The sequence below is a fragment of the Pezoporus wallicus genome, unplaced genomic scaffold (genome assembly GCF_028554395.1).
Source record: "Pezoporus wallicus isolate ANWC-B61680 ecotype Strahan unplaced genomic scaffold, APGP_CSIRO_Pwel_v1 contig_6401, whole genome shotgun sequence".
NCBI lineage: Eukaryota > Metazoa > Chordata > Aves > Psittaciformes > Psittacidae > Pezoporus > Pezoporus wallicus.
In genome coordinates, this window is record NW_026638608.1 from 393,490 (window position 1) to 419,159 (window position 25,670).

Consider the following 25,670-nt stretch of genomic DNA (forward strand, 5'->3'; position numbering starts at 1 on the left):
GCCTACATATAGAGTACCTTTCACCCCAAAGCTCCTTTCCAAAAGCACAGAACCACAAAAACGTAGCTGTCTCTGGAGCTGAATACAGCTGCTGTTCACCCAGCCCAGCACAATAATAACATGGAGAACTACTGCACTGTCCACGACAAACATCTGTGTTTCTCTGGTAAATGCATTATGAATTTCTGCACACTTGCTATACCAAAGGAGACTCATATATATATTCAAAGGCTTCACCTGAGACAACAGTGCAGAGTCAGCAAAATGTATTTCCTTTATGTCCCTTGGAAGGTCAAAAACCTCAGCAGAATATGCCAGAATACAAACTGCCAGGCTCTTGAGCAATTTCATATCTGATATTCAGGTACTCGCTAGCTCTACCACTCAGTGGCTGCCGTGACAGATATGTCACAGCTAAAGGTCACGGCAAGGTTTTTCCCTGCCAGAGTTGCTGGCTTTACAGGAAAGGCACATTTGTTTCCCCCCGTGGCTAGAGCCGCGTGTCCCAGGCACCATGGCTTGTTTCGGAGTGCCCTCTGCCGCCCAGCCCACAAAGCTGTGAGGCTGCAGTTAATGAAGCCGAGAAAATTAGCGGGATCCCAGTTAAGCAGAGGCAGCAATCAGCACCATTCAGCCTCACATGCAGCGCAGAGTTGAGACCTGAGATCAGCATCTGACTCTAATTACCAGAGCTCTAGAGGCAACACGTTTGGAAAGCACTGCCACCTACCAAGGCTGCAAAGACAATTTTCAGGCCTGTTTTCTGGGGCAACTGTACCTCAGGTGTTACCTACCACACCTCACAAAGCTCCTGCCCAGTTGTTCTCACCTGGGATCCAGAGCACAGCAAAGCAGAGTTTGTTTTGCCAGCCTGGCACTGCAAAACTGAGACAACTTGCTTAAGAACAGACCAAGACACATTCCTAGCTCCGTATGTGTCGCCAGCAAGTGGTTTTCAATTCCCAAAGACATGTGTGGGGTGTTAGGGTATGTAACATAGTCTTCATATGGGACTTGCATCCACACTCCCAACAAGCACTCCCAATTCCCTTCTTCTGGCTGCCATGCACCCCTTGGGAAGAAATACCTGAATGCAGTAAAGTAGGTAACTTCAGGTTCCCTTCAGTTAACTGCTAGCATTGTCTGCCTACGTGATTAACTGTGTCACTGTGTCATCCTCTCTGTTCTGCTCTCCCCGGGCAGGGAGCAGAGCCACGCATAGTATTCCTAAACCTGAACATAAGCACGTGTGCAGTTTCTTGCTGCTACAGTAAGCAATGAGGCTCTAACTATGGCCATGCTGACCCTGGAGAAGGACATATTAAGAGTAATAAAACTCAGAGCAACACTACCACTGCCTTTGGACAACTGATACCGTACCAGAAATAAACACAAAGGCATTGCCTCGAACTGCAAAGCTTTAGTAACAGGGCTGCTGAAGTTGCAATTGCCCATCAGAACAGTTGTATTGGGGAGGTTGTGCTATTTAATAAGCCAGCTGATGCCAGGACTGCAAGTTATCATAGCACATCTACTTTTGCCAGTGAAGCAGCCTATCTAGTAAGTACTGAGCCACATGTTGCCCAGCAGATTCTAGTCCTTGTTATACACGGGACAAGCAAAAATGCCATGATGTCTCAACACCAAGCAGCATAGGTGCAGTACTTTTCATAAAGTCAAAGAATTATTAATCATGCTCTTAAGCTGTATCTATGTTCAGGACAAATCCCTTTACTGCTCTTTTTCTCACAGCATTCATTGTGGAAGCAAGGGGAAAGGATGGACATACCTATGGTGAAAAAAAAAAAGTCTAATCTAAACTGTTCTCTTGGCTACAATCCCTTTTGCCCTCTCCAGCATTTTCCAAAGAGGACTCTAGCTACTCTTCCCATGTTTGCTTAGCTCCATGGCTTCTTTACCAAATTCCCATTCCCTGTCAGTACCAACCCTGATGCTATGCAGCATTTGCTGGATGTCTGCAGGGGGTACCAGGACCAGCCAGAACATCACACAGGCACGTTGTGCTAATGGAGGTGGATTGCTGAGCTTCAGTCTCCAACACACATAATGAGATTAGCATTTGAATAGTGCTGATCAAGTTACCAGTAGCACTGAACCCCGGGTCCATCAGATGCAAATGAATCACTATAAATTTTGCTCCTTTCTTAAGGGCTCTTTATATGCATGGCCAACACAGCAAGAACCACAGTGGGTATAGCCAGGGAAGTCTGTCTCTCACCATGACCTGAAATTTCTGAGAGTGAAGAAGCCATAGGAGCATCTTTTATAAAAAGAATTTCATCTAAGAAAGAGCATTCCCCCTCTCCCTCCTCCTTTTGATGCCTCTTTTCTCCCAGGGCTGTGGAGGCATCAGGACATACTCCAGCATCAGGTTCAGGAACAAAAACCTTCAGAATACCTTCATGGAGGTCTTAATTCTCTACGTTATTAATTACCTGAGCAATTTCTGAAAGTTCTGTCAGCCTCCTGGCATAAAGGACGCATCCTTCTCTGATGGGAGGATGAAGGTGAAGTAAGTCTATGCTGTCTCCAACTGCATTGATTCAGTCCCTCTGAAGTGGTTGCAGTATTCTAGAGTGTCTTGGTATTCTTGCCTCCTCAGTATATCTGGAAGAAACTACAGAACAGATCCCATTTAGGAAGAATCATCTTTAGGATGCCTTGCATGATTAAATGCAAACTGTCTAATTCTCTCTGTATCTCAACAGATGCTCAAGCATAGGGGAGTTTTCTCCCACCTCTATGCTGTGGGCAGGAAGCCTGAGAGGAGGGGAAGCAGGCATATCAACCTGTGAAAATGAAATCTGCAGATTGCAGCAGGTGAGCTTTGGCACACACCGTCACCAGAAACCACAACAAGAAAAGAAGTCACAAGTGCTTGTCACTCCTACTAACATGAAGTTTTAACATGTTCATGAAGTTTCTACAAGCTTTACAGCAGAAGAAATTATACAACTGAGATACATCAAATGCAATAATCTGATAGTTTTTAAGAAGATAACTGCAAAGGAGCTTGTTCTTGTAGTATCTCCAATTGACCTCTACACGCAACTGGCTCCAGCTGCTTTCATTTCATTTCTCTGAACAAACCTAACAGAAGAAAATAAGACCATGTCAGCTCTCTATCCAGCCTAAATCAAATACAAAAAATAAGGGAGCACTGTGAAGAACACTCAAACTCATTCACTTCCCAATACCAAACTCTGACTTTAATTGCAGTCTAGCAGGTTCTATGCATCTTATGTTAGAACACACAACAACTGCTATGTGGGTTGAAATTTGCAACTGGGAGTAACCTTTTGAAATCCAGCATTAGCAGAGCTGTTTATTATTCCTAATACAGTTATTTGCCAGCTGACACCCACTTCTAATCTCAAATATTTCTAACAATACTACTACAGGCATTTATTGAGAAGTTTACACCTAATCATGTTCGTTTATTCCATACCCATTCAGAAGAATAACCTCTGATGCCATCTCCATTTATGCTAGCTCTTAATTGATCTTCTCATCATAACTGCTTGAGACACTCATTTGGGCTTTCATTTTACACAGTACATTTATTTTGAGATGCAGAAAAGGAAAAAACATACACACAAGCATTAACTTGAATTTGCAAAACATTAGAATTCCTCACCACCTCCCAAGAGAAAAGAAGAAAACTTCTTATCTCATCACTCCACCTGCTCCCTGTTACCGGAAAGGCGTGAGGAAGCATACTACATTTGTAGTGTCAATCAGTTCCTTTTCCTACAGATCCCAAATAGGTACAACTAACTGCAGGCAGAGAGTACAAAACTTACTCCATGCCCCAGCTGCTTGTATAATACAGCTGAACTAAATCAATAAATAAAGCAGTTCTTGCACACGACTTGTCCCCAGTGAACCTCCAATCGTTTTTAGAAAGCCAGCAGCACCTCCTCACTTTGCTAACAAAGATAGGGGCTCAGAGCCCACCTTGCTGTGAGCCACCCATCACACAGGCAACAGAGAGCTGCACAAGACCCACTTTAACACCCACTGCAGAAGCCCAAGCCATTTAATTCAACAGGCTGACTCCAGGGCTTCCATACTGAGAACACCTTCACCACACACAAAGACCCACCTCACAGGCAGAGGCAAAATGTGCTGCCTTCATAGTCCCTCTCCCACCCCTGCCTCCCAGAGCTGTGAGCACAACAGCACACCGCCCTCACGCTGCCTTTTGATGCCTTCTCCAGAGGGCACCCCTTCAGATGGCCTGGCTTTGGGCTGGTTGCCCCTAAGCAGCCTCAGCTGCCCCGAGCCAAGGGGACATGCTGGGAGTTCCCTCATTAACGCAGAAACTCACCCTGATTTAGGTGATGTCTCACAGGTACTCAAAAAGACTACCGAGAGGAAGACGTGGGTGCAGCCACGTCATCAACCCTGCACAGCAGGTGCCCACTCATGCCCGCACCCTGTTCCCTGCAAGGGTGACCAGTAACCCCAGGGGTCCGCCCAAACACCTCCAGCCCAGGGCCCTTCTCCTCAGGGCCACGGCGGCCTCCCGGAGGAGGATGCCCTCTCGTGAAGGACAACAATCCGCTCCTCTCAACGCTCCCCATCCCCTCAGGGCTGAACTCACCTCACGGCTGCACGGGCCCGCCCCAGGGCCGGGTCTGCCTCCCGACGCTTCGGCCCCTCAGGGCTGGGCTCGCCTCGCCTCGCCTCAGCTGCCGGATTCCCCTCAGCGCTGAGCCCGCCCAGGGCGCGCGCTCACCTCGGGTCAGCGCCCCCTGCAGGCGGGGGCGCTCAGGTGCTGGCAGCAGTCACCTCAACCTCAGCCGCAGCCACGGAGGGGCCGGCCCGGGCTGGGTTCGGGGGGAAAATGGCCCCTGAAGATGAGGGTGCCTGAGCTGAGCTTCCGAGAGAGCCCCAGTATGGAATCTTGCATGAAACATTAATGTCATTAATAAAAAATGTCATTTAAGATGGGCAGTAGTGGTAGACAGGATTGTAGCTTTCCAACAGCTAAAGGGGGTCTATAAAAAAGGTGAAGAGAGGCTTGTTACAAGGGCACGTAGTGATAGGACAAGGGGGAATAGCTTTAAACGAAAAAGGGTAGATTTAGGGAGTAATTTCTTTCTCATATTTAATCCATGTGGGTGCTGAGGCGCTGGCACAGGGTGCCCAGAGAAGCTGTGGCTGCCCCATCCCCAGCAGGGCTCAAGGCCAGGTTGGATGCAACCTTCCACCCCAAACCATTCTGTGTGAAGCAGCTGAAGAAGAATCCCCATTTCTCTATTAGGAAGAAAGGTCACAATATAATGACCAGTACACAACCATGCAGGACGATGTAAACTAAAACTCAGCGCATGGCAAAGGATGTGCAACAGACACAAAGTCTAAAGGTCTTTTATTACATTTTATAGATTAAATATATCTTCAGTAGAGTCTCTTTTTTTAAAACACACAAAAGGAAAAAATACATTCTTCATGTACATATGAAATACTGACCACGTAGCAGGGACCATGTACAGTGCAAAGTATGAACACAGCTACACAGATATCACCACTTGGATGATTATCAGGCTTTTCTACAGTAAAATTAGGAAAATTTAACATTTCTGCTTCCAAAGAGAAATCCATACCCTTCCCATCCATGGCATTTTGTGGGATTGTGCAGGAAAGGGTATTTTTTACTTTTTAAAGGTATTAGAAAATCCTTCCATTGCATGAAAACTCATCGGCCTCCACAAGCTTTACATCTTTCACACATTCATAATCATAGTACAAGTTTTACCGTGATTGCAGCCCAACTCCAAAAACCCAAGGAAAACCAGAAATATATAGAACCTGGTAAAGAGAAAGGAATGAATCAGAGTGATTGTTGCAATGTCCAGGAAACATGTACCCACTTGTACACACACATACACAACAGATGGAAGATAGCGAAGTGTGACTGAGCATCTCCTATTTATTACAGGTTTGGAGTGAGGGCACAGGGTTGCACGTTTCAGTTCGGCAGTGAATCTCTAGTGTCTCTCAGTATGGGATGTCATTCTGGTAGTACTGGATCATGTCGTATGTCCTGCTCCTAGAGAAGAAAAGCAAAGCCAGAGGTAAGTGAAAGCTTAGAAAAACAATGCACCCATTGTCACCGAAACAAACATCAAAATCCCACAGAAACAAAGCATGGGTGAAGGAAATTAGCTGCTAATCAAAACTAGCCTTCTGTGCTTTGAAGGCATTGTGAAGCCCAGTTACTGTTATGAACAGCACAAAACATCCTGCTCTTGTTTAAACTAGGTAAAAAAAAGTATTCTCAGTGTGGCAACAGCAGCTTGGATCCTGTGTTAGGATAAGCCAGAGGCACCTCACATTGCATTGGTGGTTTGTTTTAGCAGAAGGAAACGCATATTAAATGAAATAAGATCATCAGGCCTGCATGGAGACAGGATTATGTGGAAATAAAAGGAATCTTAATTAAGGAGAATGCCAATAATGAAAAGTGCAGGGGAAATAACAGCATTAATAGCAGCATCTTTGATGAGTGACTGAACAAACAAATCTAAGCCTTGTTACAGATAACTCAATTATCCATGGGAAGAGCTTACTCAGGTCACAATAACCATGCTACAGGTAGAGAAGCTCCAGCTTATCAGAGCTAAGGTGGCTCTGGGCATTCACACTGCACACTGCAGTGTGCTGCCTTTGTAACCTCTAATATTGATCTAAGATTCTGAGCAGATGCACCAGCAGGCACTAGAAAATCCAATTCAGTTTTAGCAGGGCTGTATCTCAGGACTTGAGCCTTTCTGGTCTCAATCTGACCCAAATGGAACTAGGTAAGAGTTTGCATTAGACTCTCCAATATATCCCACAAAGTCTGTATTCTCTGGGATAATAATAATAAAACATGCACTTAAGATATTTAAGTTTTAAATTTATTGTATTTAAAGTATTAAATGTAATAAAATTACATTTCACATGTAATTTCCTTTGAAAAGCTTTGCACAAGATACCAAACTATTTGTTTATTTGAAGGGAAAAAACCCTACAGTTGATGGGCTAGCTGGTGATTAAGTTCATTTTTAAACTGCTAAATACCTGATAGTGTAATTAGTAGTAGATGACAAATAAACATGGCCCAGCTACAAAGACATTCAGAACCCACACTGCCTATGTTTCCTACCTGAGGTATTTTCCCTAGCCAGTATTACATACGTAACATATGGTCTACAAAATGATTAATATGTTAATGTAGTATCAAGCAACGAAGCAAGAATAGTAGAAAGATTAGAATTCATTTCTAGAGAAGAGTTTTGCACAGAATAACAGCTCAGAATTTCAGGAGGATGTTCAGGCAACTTAATGCCTACAAGCAATTTTGAGAAAGATCTTGGAAAGTCACTGTGGTTCTGTTTCTGCTTCATTCTTACTCAAAGCAACAGATCATGTTTTTTAAGAAACCTTCTCCTTACAAAATAATAAGGAACAACCTTCAGGATCAAACTCTATTAATCTGGACCAGAAAGCATGCGACTCCTGTTGCCATTCTTTACTATTTATCCCTTTCTTTGTAGAGGTGACCCTACCCTATATAAAAGGAGGTATCACAAGTAGACATCTAACCCTAACAGTACAGTTGGCCATAGGAACCAAAATGCTTAACTTTGGGTTCAGAGATTCACCCTGACAGAAAATCTTCCATTCCTTAGACTAGCCAGCCTTGCTATTTGAAGAGCCTGGGCTTAAGCCCTCCTCACCAGTGTAAAAGAGAAGAGATGAACCATGTTCAGCAGCAAAGCTGCTATCCTGCATAATCAAAAATACCAACAACTCAAAAATGTTTGTTATCTGACTGATAAAACTCTACTTATTAGCTCTGCTCAAAGCTCGATAACCTTCCTTTAGCCATAGGGAGAATACATGCACAGATGCCAAACCTGTTGCTGAGGAAACAATTCTGGATGATCTTGATGATGAAGGTTGCAGCCTCCCGTTCAGTCATGTTGGGGCTGAACCTATGTCTGGATGCAGAAAACCACAAAAAGCAAGAGTAAAAATTAGTGAGCTTTCTTTGAGCATGATACAAATTCGGTTTTGCACATGCTCAGCCAGGTGTGGATTTCACTTGCTGCAAGTACCTACTTTCTTGTGAGAGTACCTCGCTCAAATTACATAATGTTTTAATAAGCACTTGCTGCCTTTAGTCTTACAGGGGAGACAGAGGCTGTGATCATCAGTTTAGTGGTAACTCCAGGAACAGCAGATCCCTCTTTCTAGGCAGCCGCTGTTTTTTACATCTTTGCAACTAACAGTGTCCTCTAGCTCCTGCCCGTCATACTTTATACATCTGCACTTATCTTTAGGTAACTGTAGGAAATTACATACAGGAAATGCTCAACTAATTCTGCTCAGTCTGGAGCTAATCCTGGAGGCATAAGCCTGAAGGGTTTAGAGTATCACATCAGAATTTGTCCAAGTTGTTGGGTGTTACAACATATTTCCATTCATTACTGCATTATATGTAGAACAAATTTTAAGATGCTGTTCTTCAGAGTCCAGCACCATTTCAGAGGACATGAGATCCTGCAACACATTACCTCTCAATTAAAGCAGAGCTTTCCTTTATGGTCTTATTTTGCTAGCCCTACAGACTTAGAGATAATCATGTACTTGCACAGTAAATGAACAGCTTGAACTTAATTCTACAAAAAGGCCTCTGGAATTCCTACTTTCTGAGATATTCCATAATCAAAAGTTAAACATCTTTTACAACATTAAGACATTTAAGATTTGAGTAGCATGATACCTATACTCACTGCACAAGTTGTGACAGTATACATTCTGTGAAGAACATATGACTACTTTCCAGTTCATACATATGCTGACTTACTTCAACAGCTTGATTGTTTGCCCTCGAAAACAGGGCAGCCCTGTATCCAACATCAGTGTAACCAGTGAGACAACAGCATCCATGTAAGGCCTAGAGAAAAAGAGGACAAAAAGGCCACAGCACTCAAACTCCTGCAGTTTTAGTAGGTAAAGCAGGCAAGCTGAGGGGTTCAACGAGCTGGATCACACCTTTTTCTGTAATTAAATCAACACATACAATCCTCTTTCATTTGCTGGTAGAGTTATACCACTGCTTGTAATCTGCCCGTTTAATTAAATTTCCCTCCTTAATGTTGGACTACCAGATATTCAGAATGCTGCAAGATAAACAGTCTCAAGGAGGATTATACAATACAGTGCTTGATTAAACATTTCTTCAGCATCAGACAGGTGAATCAGTGCATCAAAACAGTACAAAAGGCTGAAACCAGCAATACCACAGTAACAGCTTATCTTGTAATTCCTAATTACTCTACGTAATTCTTTGCTACATCAGCCCAGCTTCCCTTCTCCTTCCTCTCCTCCCACTCAGAACACTTATTACCTACCAAGCTATTACTCTGATACTTGGATGACACTTTTTTTTCCTCAACACAAAACTTTCTCCAGACTGCTCCCCCTCAAGGAACCAAATTGATCTTGACTTCAAGACAGCCCCTTCTGGGACTACTAGCTGAAGAAACTTTGATTCTGTAAGATAACATCGATAATACTTTATAGTTGTGATAGAATGAGCTTTTATATAGACTCTTGTACTCTCCTCCTCCCACCCACGTACAACATCCTATTCAGATAGATTTATTAGTGCTCCTGCATATTAAAGCAAGCCTTATTGGCTTGGTAGAGAGCAAGGTAAAGCTGCAAATCTTTACTGTGAGTGGCTGGCAATCACAGCTGAAGAGTGACGCTACCAAACTCCCCACATATTTTACAACAGGCGATTGTAGCACTTTTTCACATCTCCTGCATAATTAACTCTAGCTGAAATGGTGATAAATGTGATTGTCCTATTTGGGAAAAAAAAGAAACATTTTCATTCTCCTGTAGTTTCTTATTGCAAAGTTTTAACAGCATACTAAATGATGTATGGAAATGTGTGTTAATATCACATTTATACATTGAATAGAATGTATACAATTTTTAAATATAACACAAGAACAGATGTCCTGGTTTCAGCCAGAATAGTTCTTTTTCTTCTTAACAACATGAAAAAACACACAAATTTAGGCTGTAAAATTGCAGGATTATTAAGTTGTTTCAAAGTTTTCAAGATGTACCAGGACAGACTGACAGGCTCAGACCCCCTACATGCAATTGTATATTATTATTTGTCTTCTCATCTGGTTTTAGACATGGAAGAATTTCCACTTTTGAGAAGCTAATAACACCTTACCTGACTGCCAGATAGCCTCTGACACACATCTCCATAAACCATTTGAATGGAGTTGCTTCCATTTTTCCTCCCATTATCATCACCATCTCATCAGTCAGCTTAATGTCAGGCTCCCAGCCCAGATTTCCACCAGGTGAGCTTTCAAACATGAATCCAAAATCTGTGCACAAAAGATAATCTGCCTTATAAACTCTGTTGATTAGTTGTCCACTGTCAAAGCTGACAGAAGAAAGGAGATGTGGATTCCACATATTAATATCTACTTCTTTCTACCAACATTTCAACTCCAACAGTGAAGTGCAAAAACACCAACAAAAGAAACATCACCATAACATCAGACTAGACATAAGAATGACATCAAATAAACTCTCTGCTGAAACATATGTGCAGTTCCAGAAAATCAAAGCTAAAGCAGAGGTTACAGCCTCACATCATTACATAAATTTACTTGCCAAATTTAATTCATAGCCATACAGTGATGAAAGGAACCCAAAGATACATGTAAAGATACATTTATGTATCTTTACATACATATACATACATATGCATGCATAAGAACATATACATGTACAATCCATACATATGTGTGTATATACTTTTCTGAAGCTGGTAAAACTTTGCAAAGCTAAATTTACACAGAAGAAGCCAACACAAATATACACACGATACTGAACAGGCATGAAAAAAATCTCATGTATATTTATAAACCCTGAAATCAGAATATAGACTGGAAAGGGAAATGACTTATTGTCTTCTCTGAGCAATACTTCACAGCAGAAGGAAAATGCAACTACAGAAATCTGAATGTGGGCATCACTGACCAATATGAATGATGTGTCCCTTTTTGTCCAGCATGATGTTGCCATTATGCCTGTCTTTAATCTGGAGCAGAAACAGGAGAAGACTGTATGCAGCCATACTGCGGATGAAATTATAACGAGCCTATGCAAACAAGATGATAAAACAAAATCAGAAGAACACAGAGAATTTAATAAGTCTCATCCCAGCAGCAGATACAGCTGAACAATGTTTTTTTTTCCATTCATGATTAGTATGAAGCAATGTACAATGATGATCTTCATACATCTACAGCTGCAATAATTTCTTTAGCTAACTCACTCATAGCTAAAAATGGATTATCAGCATCAGAAAACAAATACAGCATCATGATAGCTGTTATCCAATTATTTGTCATTATTTCTTATAGCTAGAATGCTTCTCAGTTGAGATTTTACTGTTCTTGCCAACTGGTATTTTACCTTCTGGAATGCAAGGGTAGACTCATCTCCATACTGTCTTGTAAAGTAATCATACATCCCAAAGTCTGTCTGCCTGCCCAGCTGGTCACGGGATGTGCAGTCAGGAATGCATTCAATAACACCACACTGAAGGGGAAGAGGAGAAACAGGTCTGTAAAGCACGCTCCCAAAATATATTTTGCTCATGGCTCTTGGCAGTCATACAGGTCCTCTGGGAAATGTGGGAAGCCTACACATCACTGAATTTCTAGTTTACTGATAAAAAAAGTGCATCCATTTTTTTTAGGATTTCCATGCAAACTATGTGACTTTCCACTACCCGCACAATGTAGCCCCCAAAAATCAAATGACAAACATGAATAACCACAAGCAGCAAAACTCCAGAGCCAAAAGTTTTAGAAAGCGGGAAGCAGGAGAGGAAAAATTCTTTTTGTTGCTGGTGCTCCAAGTATTTGGCAGTATTTCCCTGCAGTAGGGAATTTTTATGTGTGCTGAAAGAAAATGTCTTTTTTTAATTAGGAACTATTTTCTAGAGCCATACAGTTAATCGTACTTACCCCAGGAGCTGTGGCCACCACTCTGTATGGAAACACAAAAAGATCCAGGCCCACCAGCTGAAATATGTTCTTGAAGAGATCGATGATTTGTAAAGCTAACATGTCCTGTTATACAAGGAAAAAAATTGCACAAGCATTACAGGGGTTATGGATCATAAGTCAAGATTACAAAAAATGCTCTGAAGTGAACATTAAAGTTAGCCCAGCAGGTCTGCAGATGTGTGCTTGTGCATGCACAGTGGCGCTCGGGGAAATCAAAATAGGTAAAGATAAATGCTGCTTAAGTGGGTAGCAAGCCACACTGAGGATTTAACTGCTAACCTAACTATTCCACCACTCTTTGATAAGGGCTACTAGTAACTCCAGGGGAAACAGCAAGCAGTCCCGCTTAATCAAAACCAATCAAATTGCAACATACAAGATACCACCTTGGAAACTACTGCTCTGTTACCAATAGTGCAATTAGGAAATAAGCTCTGAAAAAGAATTTTAAGTCATGGTAAACTGTCTTAAAAGAATGGCCTTTGTTTCCACACCAGAATTTCTCTAGCAGTACAACACAGCTCTTTCCCTCAGTTCGTAACTAGTGGAGACTCTCAAAATACCAAAGAAAAGTATTTCTATACTTAAATGATTTTCTTCTTACGTATCATCACCTACAAATCTGTCTTTTATAGCTGCAAAGCCCAAAAGCTTTGTACCTGTCTGCAGTCATCGCCCACTTTAAAGATAGCTGCCTGCCAACAGATTTTCTTACTGTCCACCCCTTCTTCTGCACTTTCATCTATGGAATCAGAACGGCAACGCAGACCTGCAAGAAGAGTACAAAGCAAAACCAAGCCATGGACTTCAATTAGTAACCTTCTACCAAGACAAGTCCTCTGCATTCAAAACCACCACATTTCGCTGCAGGTGCACTACAGGTATTTCTGCCTCATAAGGTGAATACCGTAAGATAGTTCCCTTTACTTGAACTGGAACATATCAAGATAGTGTTCACGATTTACTGATAATGCCTGAAATGCATTAAGCTAGTCAGCTAGAGCATCCAACAGAATTTATTATGAGAAAAAACTGTCAAATCCCAGAATTTGCTGCAGTCTAAAACAGAGGGAAAAACAATCAATTGCTGTGTTAGTCTAAATTAACTGTTAAACTTTCTAACAAGTACTATGTGGTCTGTTTCCTGGGACTTAAAAAAATTGAAACAAAAATGGATTTAATGAATTTCTTCTCTCTTCCTTTGATCCAGTTTTATTTCTGAGCTGAATTACAGCAGATAAAATTCAACATGGAAATAATTTTCCTGCTGCTTTACAGGTCACTAAAAGCAATTTTAAAGGAATTGCTCATTCTTAATTAGTAGTGTTGATGCTTTAAGATGCAGTTACTAACCTTCTTTTTCGAGCTCACTAACTCCACATCGTTTCACTTTAAATTTGGCCAGGTAGGGTGCCTTTGCTGCACTAAATTGCGAAAAGACCAAAGATGATAATGAGTGCAAGTTAGCCAAACAAGGATTTATAGAAAAAATACCAACGTATCACGAAGTAACTTAATGGGAGAATATAACAAGAGCACGGTACCTCTGCATAGGAGTTCCTGATTTGTAATCAATGTCCAGAACAATAGCTTCAGGATTGCTGGGCAAGTAACAGCCTGCAAAATGGAGCAGATAGTTGAGAACAAACCCACTGGCTAGTGCAACAATGCAATTTGGAGAGTAACTGATGTTAGCATCGGTAACTTCAGCACATAGCTCTGGATTAAATAAAATGTTAGAGATAAACTGGAGACGATGGTGTGTGAGCCAGGAAGGATGCAGTATCTCCTTTTCATAGGTGAGTGAGTGCCAGAAACTAACAGAACACAATTTTGAACTAATCCTGCAGAAATGTACAGATACAACTTCTCTTACACTGGTCAATAATAAGATGTGGCAGTGTGTCCCACTGCACTGGGGAGGGCTCTTAGCAACCAACACATGGCAGGAGAATTAAGACCTGTTAGGCAGAGATCAGGAAAAGCTTTCATCAAACCCCATTTTAAAGAGAAGATTCAGACTGGGAAACCTATGTTCAAGATTTGAAAGGACTTTCAGACAATGACGTTCAAGGGAATGCCTGATGGGAGTAAAAGAAGAACGAAAGGAACTGGACACACTTCAGTCTCAAGGTAACATTAACTCCTCAAAAGTGCCCCATCTCTTTAAAAAAAAAAAAAAAAAGGTGGCCCAAAGAAAAAGAGCTTATTTATCTTTTCACTTCAGACATACATTTCTACTTTGATCCATGATGTGCATTATCTAACTTACTCTTGGGCAAGTTTTGATGCACCATATAGAAATTACTGGGTAAAAATATTTGAATTGTTTCAAGAGAGAAACAATCCAACTGTAACAGAACAGCCCCAGCACCAAAACCGAGAGCTGCCACCTGCAGGTATTTCCAGATTTGCTTGCAGAAAATACAGTACTCATGTTGAATGCAAAAAGCCCGCTGTATCATATGATTAAATCACTTCTTACCAGGCTGCACTTTCACCTCAGAGAGAGCACTCAAACAAGCTTTTTTTCTTTCATCTCCTTTAGGGAATGGTCTGGAAAGATGAATGATATATTAAATATCTGCATACTATGTATTACCCTATGTACCAGCCTCAAGTTTATTTCAAATTTACACAAACTTCACTAAAAATGCTTCTTCCTGTAATGACAAAGATCTCTTATTGCACCACTTGTAGAGAATTTACAGGCTCAACACCTTACCAGAACACTTTCTATCTTAATGATGGTTATAGTCTTTGCTTCGTAGCTTTAACATTCATTTGACATACAGGTTGTTGAGAAAACGGAACCGTGCGAGATATGAGACCGAAATATATGAAGGCTCCTCCTCATACACAAATTTTTGCATAATTATACCTGTGTAAGCACCGCTATAGCCACACCAATATAAGTCTCTTTGTGGAACTTATTCTAGAATAAGAACATTGGCAACTGGAAAAGACAAGCCAGCAAAATGCCTGTGCAATTACATGCCTAACTTGTTCACTGCAGGTGTCAACTGGATGATTAGTAAAATGGTGAACAATGAGTACATACAATAACCCAATTGCACAGGCACGTGTGTTAACTGTCTATTGAAGTCAGTCACACAATTGCATGCTCACCCGGTGTAGGAGCATGCAACTGAAAGGCATTACTTATGCTCTAGTTCTAAGCAGTGCAGCAGATTACTGAAGCAGCAACAAAATGGTTAAGATAATGAAATCATCACAGATGACAAATTTATTCATTTGTACCATCTACAAAGCAAACATCATCTTCTCTGTGTTGCCTTTACATTACAGATGAACAAAACCAGATTCATTTTAAGGCTGGGGTGCAAAATGCAGTGCTTGCAAAACAATTATTATCAGTTACTTAATTATAACTTGATACTAACAAACAGTGGATTGATTTTATTCTAAATAGAAAGATACTCAGATCCTAAGCCCATCCATCCTAACAGGGTGAAAACATCTTACCATGCACATAGAGAAGGCCTAATATTTGATTTCTGTGATGTGTCCTTTAGCCCGATGCCCTTATACTGGTGGTTTGCAAAGCTTCATTTTAAATGAAGTATGTTCCATGAAACGCATTTTATATGACTCTCAAATACTTTTATACACCAGAGAATGTTTTAAAAATATGTAATGAAACCACATTTACAGTCTTAGAGCTTGCATGCTGAGCTGCTGCCATCCACTGGCAAGCTTTATAAATAGTTAAATTTCATATCCTACTGCAGTCTTTACAGTCAACAATGGGCAGGACTTTGCATTTTAAGAGATCAACAATTCCATTTTTATGGCATCAAATCTTTCTCCCTAACCACAGTTTAGGAAGGAAGGAAAAGAACTTACATATGCAAAAACAACAACTGTCTTTGTATTACGCTGCACAGTGAAATCTCTCTGGGAACAGCAAAAGAATTTCATGGAGTCTTAACAGAAGTTAAAACCATTTACCTATCCTTCAGGTTTTTTGGTTTTGCAGGTTTTTTGATACTCATTCCACTATTAGCAACCACGATGTGTTCAAATTTAGTATCATCTGCTTCTAAAGTTATAGCTGTTCCAGATGGACTGCTAGCTCAAAGCATGAGCACTGAGATCACGACAGATACGAATTATCCCAAGTCAAACCAAAATGAGTCTTTGCATCCTACAACTCTTAAGTTGCATTAAAGAAAAAATTCATTCCTTATAAGTAATTATTTTTGCCTGCAAACACTATCCCAGTACCCTTAAAAACAACTCAGCCTCTTAATTAGGACACTGGCAATTACCAGAACAGTGAGACCCAAAAGAGGACAATTTCTGAAGTACAATACTTACTTGATAATGGCTGAAACGTTGGTGATTTTATTAAAGAAATCAAATTCCCGTTGGTAGAACTCCTTGGCTGGGCCAGACAATGAGCCAGTTATCTCCTCTACTAGCTGCTCCAGAAGTTCCCCAATGTCAGCTGCATGTGGAAAAGGAAGCACCTCTGTCAGCAGCTTATTTCAGAAAGCTAAATTATATGGATATAACCACCTTTGGATAATACTAAAAAAACAAAAAAGTCCTGAGGCAAACATTGCCACATCTTTTGATGGACTCTGTCAGTTCGAACACTTCTACAGAATGGGCCCTGCCTCTACAAATGAAAAAGTTCCTATCTACAAAGATTCCTCCTGCCAAGGAAGAAGCAGGAAGGAGATTTAATCTGAACTGAGACAAAGGAATCAAGCTAGACTCTATTTTAAAGCACTCACGATCTTTTTGATGTCCTTCTTCATCCAGGTAGATATTAGTTTTCATGTTCCAGATGAATTGGTGAGCCAGTAGCTGGGATTTGGCAGCTGCCCACAGGATGTATTCTCTGACATAACCCATCTGCAATCATACCCAGTCCAGTAGGGATCAAAGATCATTGCAGCTCCAGTAGGCTCAATATTACTGCTTCTAATAGCTATTATTCAAACACTGAAAATATTTAATGGATGGAAAGAAAAACTCTGCTTTCTCATTCATGTTGCTGAAAAGTCTTTTGAAGAATGACAGTGTATTTCCAGAAGTTGCATTCCCTTTCCTCTACTTTCAACTACTTCTGTAGTCTGTAGATATTTCTATATTTGACTGACATTAACAGACAAGATGTCTGATGTTCATGTTCTGCATTGCAGCAGATATTTATCTATGCAAAGTTCTCAAAGAATAGCAATATATAGTCACCTACACTACCGGCTGGGGACGTCTGCACCTGAAAGTTATGCACTGACCAGACTTCGCATACCTTGTGGGCAGGTAACAATGATCTTACATTTATGAACTCTGCATTTGGCTGACAAGCTTTACTTCTGGATTCTGCAAGGTGAAACTAAGTTCTGAAATTCACATATGTGATGGAGCAAAAGACACCCATAGATATCTTCTCTGGTTAGTTCCACAGCAAAATGATTGAGGATAGTAATTTAATGTTATTACTGCTTCTCTCATGCAGACCTTCAAAAGCTTTAATCAAACTCCTCATCTAGGCTTTGCCATAACAAAATCTCTTTCCTTAGACACATAGCCTCTGGTTTCTTAAGTTTATCTGTTCATATAAGAGGTGTATCCAAAGCAAGCCAGCCTCTAGAGACAATAATTTTTCTTCTCTGTATTAGATACAGTTTAAGCTGAAATTTTTTCTGACCTTCAGTTTCAAGTCTAAAAGCTGCCTTAAAAATCTATTTTGTTCATATGCAGCTGTTTCGTATCCTCACCTTGTCATACCGAAGTGCCTGCACGATCTGTGGAATGTAGAATAAAATGGCATCCTGAGAAAGAAAAGATGGCAGGGGTTTTATTGTTATTGTTTTATTAGTTGGGATGGAAGACAGGTCATGTGCACAGGGAAAGGCTCCCTCCAGTTAGATGATGAACAAAATACCACTTCCTCTTTATTTTAAACTGCATATATATGTCTCCTTGTCAAATCAAAGTATTTTTCTGTCCAGTTACTCCCTTCTAAAATATCTTCAATAATCACGTATTTACAATTCTACAACAAGTCTGGCAGGTGTTGAAAATCCAGCCTTCTGTTGCTTTAGAAGCAACACCTTTCCACTGAGAGAAGATTCAAAAGGAACAATTGAGAATGGCAATCTGAAGAACTCAGTTTAGTGTGATTTACAACAAAAGTTGCAAGTATGCAAGCCAGGATCACATGGGACAATCAACTTTAAATTTTTATCTATTCACATTCTGAAACGTGGTGTGCCCATTCAGCATACATGCCTCTGTGTGGTATTAAAACAAAGCCTATGGCCATAACCTTTATTCAGAATGTTCAGGCACTCTTGGAACTAGTCTTACCGGAGGAAAAGATCGCAGGACTTTAACCCCATACTGAGCTGTCAGAGGATGAGGTGGATACATGCTTGAAAAATAGGAAAGGCCAGTTGGTGGATCTGTTGGTGCCCAGCACAGAACATGGCTGAGTTCAGGTGCATCAGCATCAATTGTATGCCAGGTAACCAGGTACTGAAAAAGCAGGTCAGACACGTTAGGAGTTTATAGCACCCAATAATGTTCGGGTAGCGCACATCAGACAGTAATGCTATAATCTAGCTTCCTATAGCAGGGGAAGTTAAACATGGCATACTTTCTTTTACAAAACCACAGCTATTTTATCTAAAGCATTTTTTTTCCCCATGGAAAACAAACTGTTGGAATCCCCTCACCTCCCAGATCACCACATGAAGTTAGTGAAGTCACGTTGCTAAAAGCACAATACAGGAGTTCTAGCACAGGGAGGAAGAAGAAAGGATGAGCCCTTTTTTATGAGTCAAAGAAGGTCAAGTTTTTCTGTCATCTGTTTTACAGGTGATGTACAGAATGTAGCTCTGACAAGACTGTCCTTTGCATAACTACAGTGCATCACTGCAGATCAGTATGATGAGTCTCCTCCATTTCAAGGGGCCTCTTGGCATGCAGCACAGGTTCAGCTTCAAATAATTTCAGCAGCACCACACCCCATGACTCAAGCCCAGTGGTCTTCACCATATTATTCAAAAGTAACAGAAATGGTGGCTGCGCTGCAAGTGATGAGCTTTGAGACATTTTGTGTATGGTGAGAATATACCCAGGAGCAAGATGTACCATTAGCTAACTAGTTACCTACTCTTATTGCTGTGGCTCTTGCCTCAGCACCCTATTTCCACAGCTGTCCTGTCATTCCTACAGAGCTAGAGTTAGAATATACACTGTGTTACGTGAAGACTGTATTTTCCAATATATCCGAAAGAAATGGGCATACTGGGCCCTGTAACAGTATAAACATTTATGAGTACCTTTATTGCTTCAGGAACATCACTGACAGCTCCCGGGTCCAACCGAACCAGACGGGTTACTTCTGTTCCAATAGCTTCAGTATTCTTAAATCTAAGAGTAACCAGGAACACAGTAACATTATTAGAAAATTTTGACAGCCTCTTCTATTTATGTGAAGATGAGGACAGCAAAAGGCAAGGAAGAATATGCTCAATAAACAAATAGTCCAACTATGAAACAATGCACACCGAAGGACCAACATGCTGAAAAAAGAGGATTTAGGAACAACTGGTTCTTATTCAATGCTTTTGTATAAACCACTAGCGTTTTAGCCCACTATTGGATTTTTGGTTGAAATATACTGTCTGATTCTACAGACACCAGTGTGCAGAACTCTACTTGGCAAAAACTATCACTTTTGTAAGGGGGAAAGAATTTCCTTTCCCTTCTGGAGCCAACTATGCTAATTCTCCTATAATACTTACTAAAATGCAAGCCAATACATAGCTAGAGAACACTTCATTCAAAGATACTTTCAATTACTGTTTAAATTCTATGCCTGCTAATGGGCTATTAAAAAACAAACATGATTTCTTCTGAACAAAACACCATCTAAGTGGTAGCAAAGAATGGGTGATAGGAAAGGAAGCTGCACTCCACTAGAGCCTGAGCAAAATGAGTATGTTAAGTACTCCAGTTCTTTTCATTTCAAAGGTCTCAAACAGCTCTGGCAGTATGCGAGGGGGCTGTGAACATGAGCAAGTGCCATCAGTACTTACAGTGTAAGTACTCAGCTGCTAGAGCAGCAGGAATTATATCGCTTCTTTTGAAATAGCTCACCTGGTAGGCAGCTGTACAGCAAGATGAGGAGAAATGCTCCAAGCCAGATTTACATTATCCTTCCATTGCTTCTCACTAAGACTGATATACTTAGACCTCCAGTTTGCTACACTGCTCTCTCCAGTTTGATCGAGCTCTAGCTCAGGGGAAGACAGTGGATTGTACCATGTGATTAAGCGTTCAATCTCGGTAGCCTGAGGGAAGCAGACAGAAAAGATAATGTTTTCTGGAAGAAGAAAAGCACTCACAATTACATACTCTAGTTTATGTATCTTGCAACAACAACAACAAGAAGGTCTTAGAAATTCATTAGTTTCTTCATTCTTCTGATGACGTACCAGCAATGAGAGCAGTAATGTTCTTCGCTTCATGTAGTACTTGTGTAGCTGTGTACCTCTGTTGGTCTTCTTAGACATGCCTTGAGAAAAGGATAAAAAAGTTTTCAGTGGCTTTTGTTCAGTGTGTTAAATGGTGCTTTCAGACTGCCCACCCCTGGCAACAGCAACACATAAGAACCAAATAACCACAGGACACTTGTAAGCTTAGATCAGACTGACTTCAGAAAGTCAGCATGCAGCTACTCATTGTACAGCTGTTCTCTGAACACATGGAGTACAACAGGCTACAAGGATATCAATTTAACCAGTATTGCATTCACTTCAGAAACATGACAGCCTACTAGAAAGAAAGAGCACACAGTTTACAACTGTACCAAAACACAGCCCACAGTCTAATGTCACTCTGCTGCCCCAAAAAGCACTAGGGGCATGTTTGCACAAAGCAATTTCCTTATAGGTTTTCAATACAACTTGACCTCCAGCCTTTCTACTTCTGTAGTACAGAATTTAATGTTCTATTAGAAACACACAGGTAACTTCAAAACTTTCCCCTTGCTACCAGTGAGGTTTTTCCTGCCCCCTCTCCGGAGTCTGGTGATTAAATATTCTGCCAGAAGAACATGAGCCCAATATTAAAGGTAAGTATCAACTTTAAGCAACATCTGCATATAAAATCTGCCATGAAACTGTCTGCGATGAGCTGGCTGCAATCAAAAAGATACCTGATTTTTTAGATATGGTTGACATGCCACTGGACAAAGGGTAAGTATTTATCCATCCTTGTGTAGCCTGTTGCCGAGATCCAACGTTGATATCAAGGTTGCTCCTGGTGTCTTGATTATCTAACAACAGAGCACAGACCTGATGTAGGAGCCAACCAAAGAAACAACAAGCCTTTGAAACAGCCCCTAAAGGAACTCACCAGGTGGCACAAGTTGGCTGGCAGTCAGATACTTCTTGTCCGAGAACATCGCTGTCCAAAACTTGATCAATATCGTGATATCCTCACGAAGCCTCTTCTCCCCTTGTGTAGGGAACTTTGAGGGACAACTTGGAAGAAATTACACAAATAACGTGAAGTTGAATGTATTATGAAAAGAAAACCAACCAAACAGATGTCACACAAATCTAAGCAAGTCATCTTTCTTATTCTGACCAGAATCTACAAGGATGAAGCTACACATCACTATGTTTTATCCTCATGGCTTTATTATGCCCGACTGAAGAGTACAAGCTCCCTATTAAAACTGAAAATTAAGGTAGCAGCCTGGATTTATTTGAAATCTAGTATTATGACTGACCTCACATTAAGACATTCCTATCAACTGTATTATTTTCTGTGGTGCCTATGTCAAATGTTGAAATTATCACATTCAGTGTGGATGTGGATTTTCAAACAGTGAAACTATATTTCAGCCACATACTCTGTTAACAATTAATTCTTTAAGTCTTACAAATCTAGGTATGGTTTTGAGCATTGAATAAACTCCAAAATAAGGAAAAAAAGAATAGAAACATTTCTGAAGATACTACTTTATATATAAACCACACATAAAAAACTGGAACTTATATCTAAGCCTCTTTGAGATGGTTTACAAACTGCACAAAAGCATAAGGAAAATAAAAGTTTCTGTTAAAATGGGCAAAAAAAGGAGAGGAAGACATTAAATCACTAGAAGTAAATGACAGATGCTGCTCTGAAGTATCACAGAAGGTTCAGGAAATCACACGCATGCTTTCACCGAAAAGTTGCAAAGAAAGAAGTACCTGAAATAATCAAAGGCAGTTGAATAAATCTTTTCTCTCAAAACATTTCGAATAGTCGCATTTGGAACCACATCAGCATGCAGCAAAGACAACCCCAGAGTCAGCAACCTAATAAGCAAAATAGAGCATGAAAGTTTTGGCATTCCCGAAACAGTGACAAATGCAAAATCATACAAGCCACAGGTACAGCTGTAACTCTGTTCAGTTTCTGAAAAGTACTCACTTAAATCGGGGTCCAATTGCTGCCACATGCCGATTCAAACTGCCTTTTGCCCCTCCAATGTTCAGTGACAGCGACCGCTGGAGCAGGCTGGAGAAGATCTCTATTTGATCAGAACTGCAGTACTTGGCTATTTCAAATCTCTGCACCAAAAACTGAAAGAGACAGACATACCATGCCTCCTTTGATCTCTTTTAATCTCAACCTCTCCCAATCTTTTGTTTCAAAGGGCTTTCTCCCCTTCAATTATCATGCTCATCTAAGTGCATGTCTCCTGGCTTTGAGGCAGACAGACTACCAGCATGACTCCAGTCCTTTTCCCAAATCATGAGAACTTGTAGTGCAGAGTAGCTTAATTGCAGCCTCACTGCAACAACGCCATAGGTGCAACGTTCCAGATGAAATACATACCTCTATCCAGACGTAATGTGGGGTCACCTCTGGCGGACAAGGCCTCGGCTGGCTCTCTTCTGATGCTGCTAATGGATCTGCTTCCTTCTGCTCAGCAGAAAACAGGCCAACTTTCTGTTCCACTGTCATTTGCCAGGCTCCTGCCATTTCCCGCATGAACTGCAAAAAGGAAGATGAATATTTCTTGTTTCAAGAGCATCTTCTCATAGATAAAACACAATCTTACTCCAGAGCACACACAAGAATCTAATACATCAATTAAAATTCACTGCAATATTAATGAAGAGGCAGAGACAGGTCTATACATCCCACCTGAAATGTTTCATTCATATCCTGAATTATGAAGGGAAGAAAGACTCCCTGAGAAGTTCAGCTGGTAGCAGAAAGACTAGGAGCAAGAGCTGACAAGCCCTCTATTTTGCTGAGAAGACTGAACTGTTAGATTGGCTGGTGCTATTCATCCTCCTGCTCTCCTAAAGGTTACTGCCTCCAACACCAAACAGAGACAATTAGATTCACTTTTGCTGAACCTGCTCTAGGGACCAGTATCCTCTGATAGAAAGGGCACTCAGCAACCAAAGGTGCTTACATATCTCCTCAACAAATTACAAAGAAATTTCCCAGAAGCATAAGAGAAAACAAATTAAACTGATTCTCAAGTTAAATACTGAAATGTACATGTAAACTGACTTAAGTAAATTTAGATGGATGATTATCTCCAGCAAGTGCTCACTAACTGGAGCAATTACCAGAGGCAGCTTTCTCAGCTATGTGTGGGCTGTCATTACAGCATGCTGAATTGCTTTATTACTATTAGATTCGCTCCCACCTCACAAAATACAGCTGGTCTAGGCTTTTACAAGATTAGGACACTTGCAAGAGTGTTTTTTATGCAAGGGTGCAGTGCCAGATGTCAGAAGCTCTGATTGATAAACAAGGCCATTGATTTTAATTTGCTTTAAAACACCATCCTACAAATTGTGATAGTTTAGAACCTGATACATGAGCAGCACAGGCATCTCAGCAGCAAAGTAATTGTACAGCTGAGATCCTAACAGGCTTCCTTTGCTGTATAATTCCTGCTGCTGAGGAGGATCCGTTTCCCACAGCCCACTTCATGAGGGTGCTCAGACTTCCAACAATACAAGAACAGAGATTTCCTGGCAGGCTAAATTGATTAACAATACATTTAACATCCTCACTTGACACACATTAACAATAGCTCTGAATCTCTCAAATTTTCTGTCTTCCCCCCTAGCAGGGGCAGAGAAAGAATAGTTAAACAGCTTCCTACCGGCACTTCTATTCCATTCTTGGCAGCAAGCAACCACTCCCAGCAAGCAATTGCTGTTTCCATGCCATGTTCATTGAACATTCGCAGGGGTCCCCAACACAGATGATGAAGGAGCTGGGGATCACAGTCTGAAAACAAACATTCACACAGATTTCTCCAACAGAATAAATAACTGCTTTTCACATCAGCATGAAACTGGTGTGCACAGCATGTATAATCAATTCCTAATAAATAGCTTCTAGTTTAAGAAGGCCTTTCCCCAGTATAAGCCTAATTGAAAAAACCTAAAACACGGTTTGGGTTCAAGTTGATGCATACTGGGTTTGTATATGGATAGTTTTTGTAGTTTATTACTCTTGGCTTTCACAGCCAGAAAGCAGAACTCCATTTGCTTTTCATTACCTTTGCTGCTTATTAGCAGAGCAGTCAACTTAAACATGGCCTGGGTGTAAAACTCAGCGTGGCCTGATTCAAGAGCATCATTCAGTTCTTTGATCATCAGTTTATTCAGGTCAGATGTTCGTCCTGTAGCATTTGAGAACTGAATCATTCCAGAAACCTGTAAAATATAATGGGGTTTTCAACAGAGAACAGTATTTTTAGGAATCTAGTTTGGTATTGGTCACATGTTGATTAAGGAACTCCACAAAGAGAGACATCTTTTGTTATTGTTTTCCTAAATCTTTAGCTTTATCTGCAATCTAAGAACTTTCTGAAAGACCAACAGTAAAACTATCTAATAACCTAGGAAAATTATACCCCTTATCTCGAACGAATTTAGAGTCAGTGCTTAAAATAACAGAACCATACAGCAGTGTATGTTGGAAGGGACACCACCCCTGAATAGCCATTGCTGAGCTTGTGGACACTCCACACTCACAAGAAATCCTGCACTTACCTCTCCTGCATAGCGGTTGCGCAAGTTAAGAGAAGCCATGAAGTTGGAGTAGTCCTTCTTCACACAAGTTGGTCTCTCAGTTAGCTGGGTTGCCTATGACCAGACCACACAGAGGTGTTTACACTGTTCATATCCAGCCATTTGTTGGTTTTTTTTCTGTATCATCTCTTATGTTTTAAGTTTAGTTTTCCTTATGCTTATTAATCAGAATAGTATCAGGGCTGTTAACTACAACAGCACCAGGACTGATAAAAAATAAGGAACATGGGTATTTATTCCATGGATACAGTTTGAAATACATACATATTTGGATATACTATTTGAAAGACCAAAACCAAAGCATGAACAGGGTAGAATTTCTGGCACTGCTGCTCCCTTTTCATGAACAGGTAAGGAGGAAGACAGGAGAGGAGGTACTATTTTGGTTCTGCCCTTTCCACACAACAGCTTGCTGAACTGATAGTAA

General features: G+C 40.8%; 1 protein-coding gene and 1 long non-coding RNA gene across 7 annotated transcripts in view; both read right to left on the reverse strand.

Annotated features, from left to right (window-relative positions):
* Window positions 1-2,858, reverse strand: part of LOC130600250 (uncharacterized) — a 217,446-nt gene extending 214,588 nt beyond the window's left edge. For all 4 annotated transcript variants that reach the window (XR_008972413.1, XR_008972412.1, XR_008972410.1 and 1 more), the window contains exon 1: window positions 2,457-2,858. This is a non-coding gene — a long non-coding RNA (uncharacterized LOC130600250). The remainder of the gene's footprint in view (window positions 1-2,456) is intronic.
* A 2,523-nt stretch (window positions 2,859-5,381) lies between these two features.
* Window positions 5,382-25,670, reverse strand: part of PI4KA (phosphatidylinositol 4-kinase alpha) — a 56,829-nt gene continuing 36,540 nt past the window's right edge. For all 3 annotated transcript variants that reach the window (XM_057411370.1, XM_057411369.1, XM_057411371.1), the window contains 26 exons: window positions 25,205-25,297; window positions 24,709-24,865; window positions 24,307-24,434; window positions 23,013-23,171; window positions 22,605-22,756; window positions 22,382-22,489; window positions 21,537-21,664; window positions 21,337-21,456; window positions 20,615-20,694; window positions 20,277-20,470; window positions 19,457-19,547; window positions 18,480-18,647; window positions 17,888-17,941; window positions 16,898-17,018; window positions 16,476-16,605; window positions 14,620-14,690; window positions 13,679-13,751; window positions 13,488-13,558; window positions 12,794-12,903; window positions 12,093-12,197; window positions 11,536-11,661; window positions 11,098-11,218; window positions 10,277-10,436; window positions 8,885-8,974; window positions 7,932-8,015; window positions 5,382-6,079 (listed from right to left, as the gene is read on the reverse strand). In XM_057411370.1, the coding sequence (XP_057267353.1) occupies window positions 6,028-6,079; window positions 7,932-8,015; window positions 8,885-8,974; window positions 10,277-10,436; window positions 11,098-11,218; window positions 11,536-11,661; window positions 12,093-12,197; window positions 12,794-12,903; window positions 13,488-13,558; window positions 13,679-13,751; window positions 14,620-14,690; window positions 16,476-16,605; window positions 16,898-17,018; window positions 17,888-17,941; window positions 18,480-18,647; window positions 19,457-19,547; window positions 20,277-20,470; window positions 20,615-20,694; window positions 21,337-21,456; window positions 21,537-21,664; window positions 22,382-22,489; window positions 22,605-22,756; window positions 23,013-23,171; window positions 24,307-24,434; window positions 24,709-24,865; window positions 25,205-25,297 (2,946 nt within the window). In that variant the 3' untranslated portion in view covers window positions 5,382-6,027. The remainder of the gene's footprint in view (window positions 6,080-7,931; window positions 8,016-8,884; window positions 8,975-10,276; window positions 10,437-11,097; window positions 11,219-11,535; window positions 11,662-12,092; window positions 12,198-12,793; window positions 12,904-13,487; window positions 13,559-13,678; window positions 13,752-14,619; window positions 14,691-16,475; window positions 16,606-16,897; window positions 17,019-17,887; window positions 17,942-18,479; window positions 18,648-19,456; window positions 19,548-20,276; window positions 20,471-20,614; window positions 20,695-21,336; window positions 21,457-21,536; window positions 21,665-22,381; window positions 22,490-22,604; window positions 22,757-23,012; window positions 23,172-24,306; window positions 24,435-24,708; window positions 24,866-25,204; window positions 25,298-25,670) is intronic.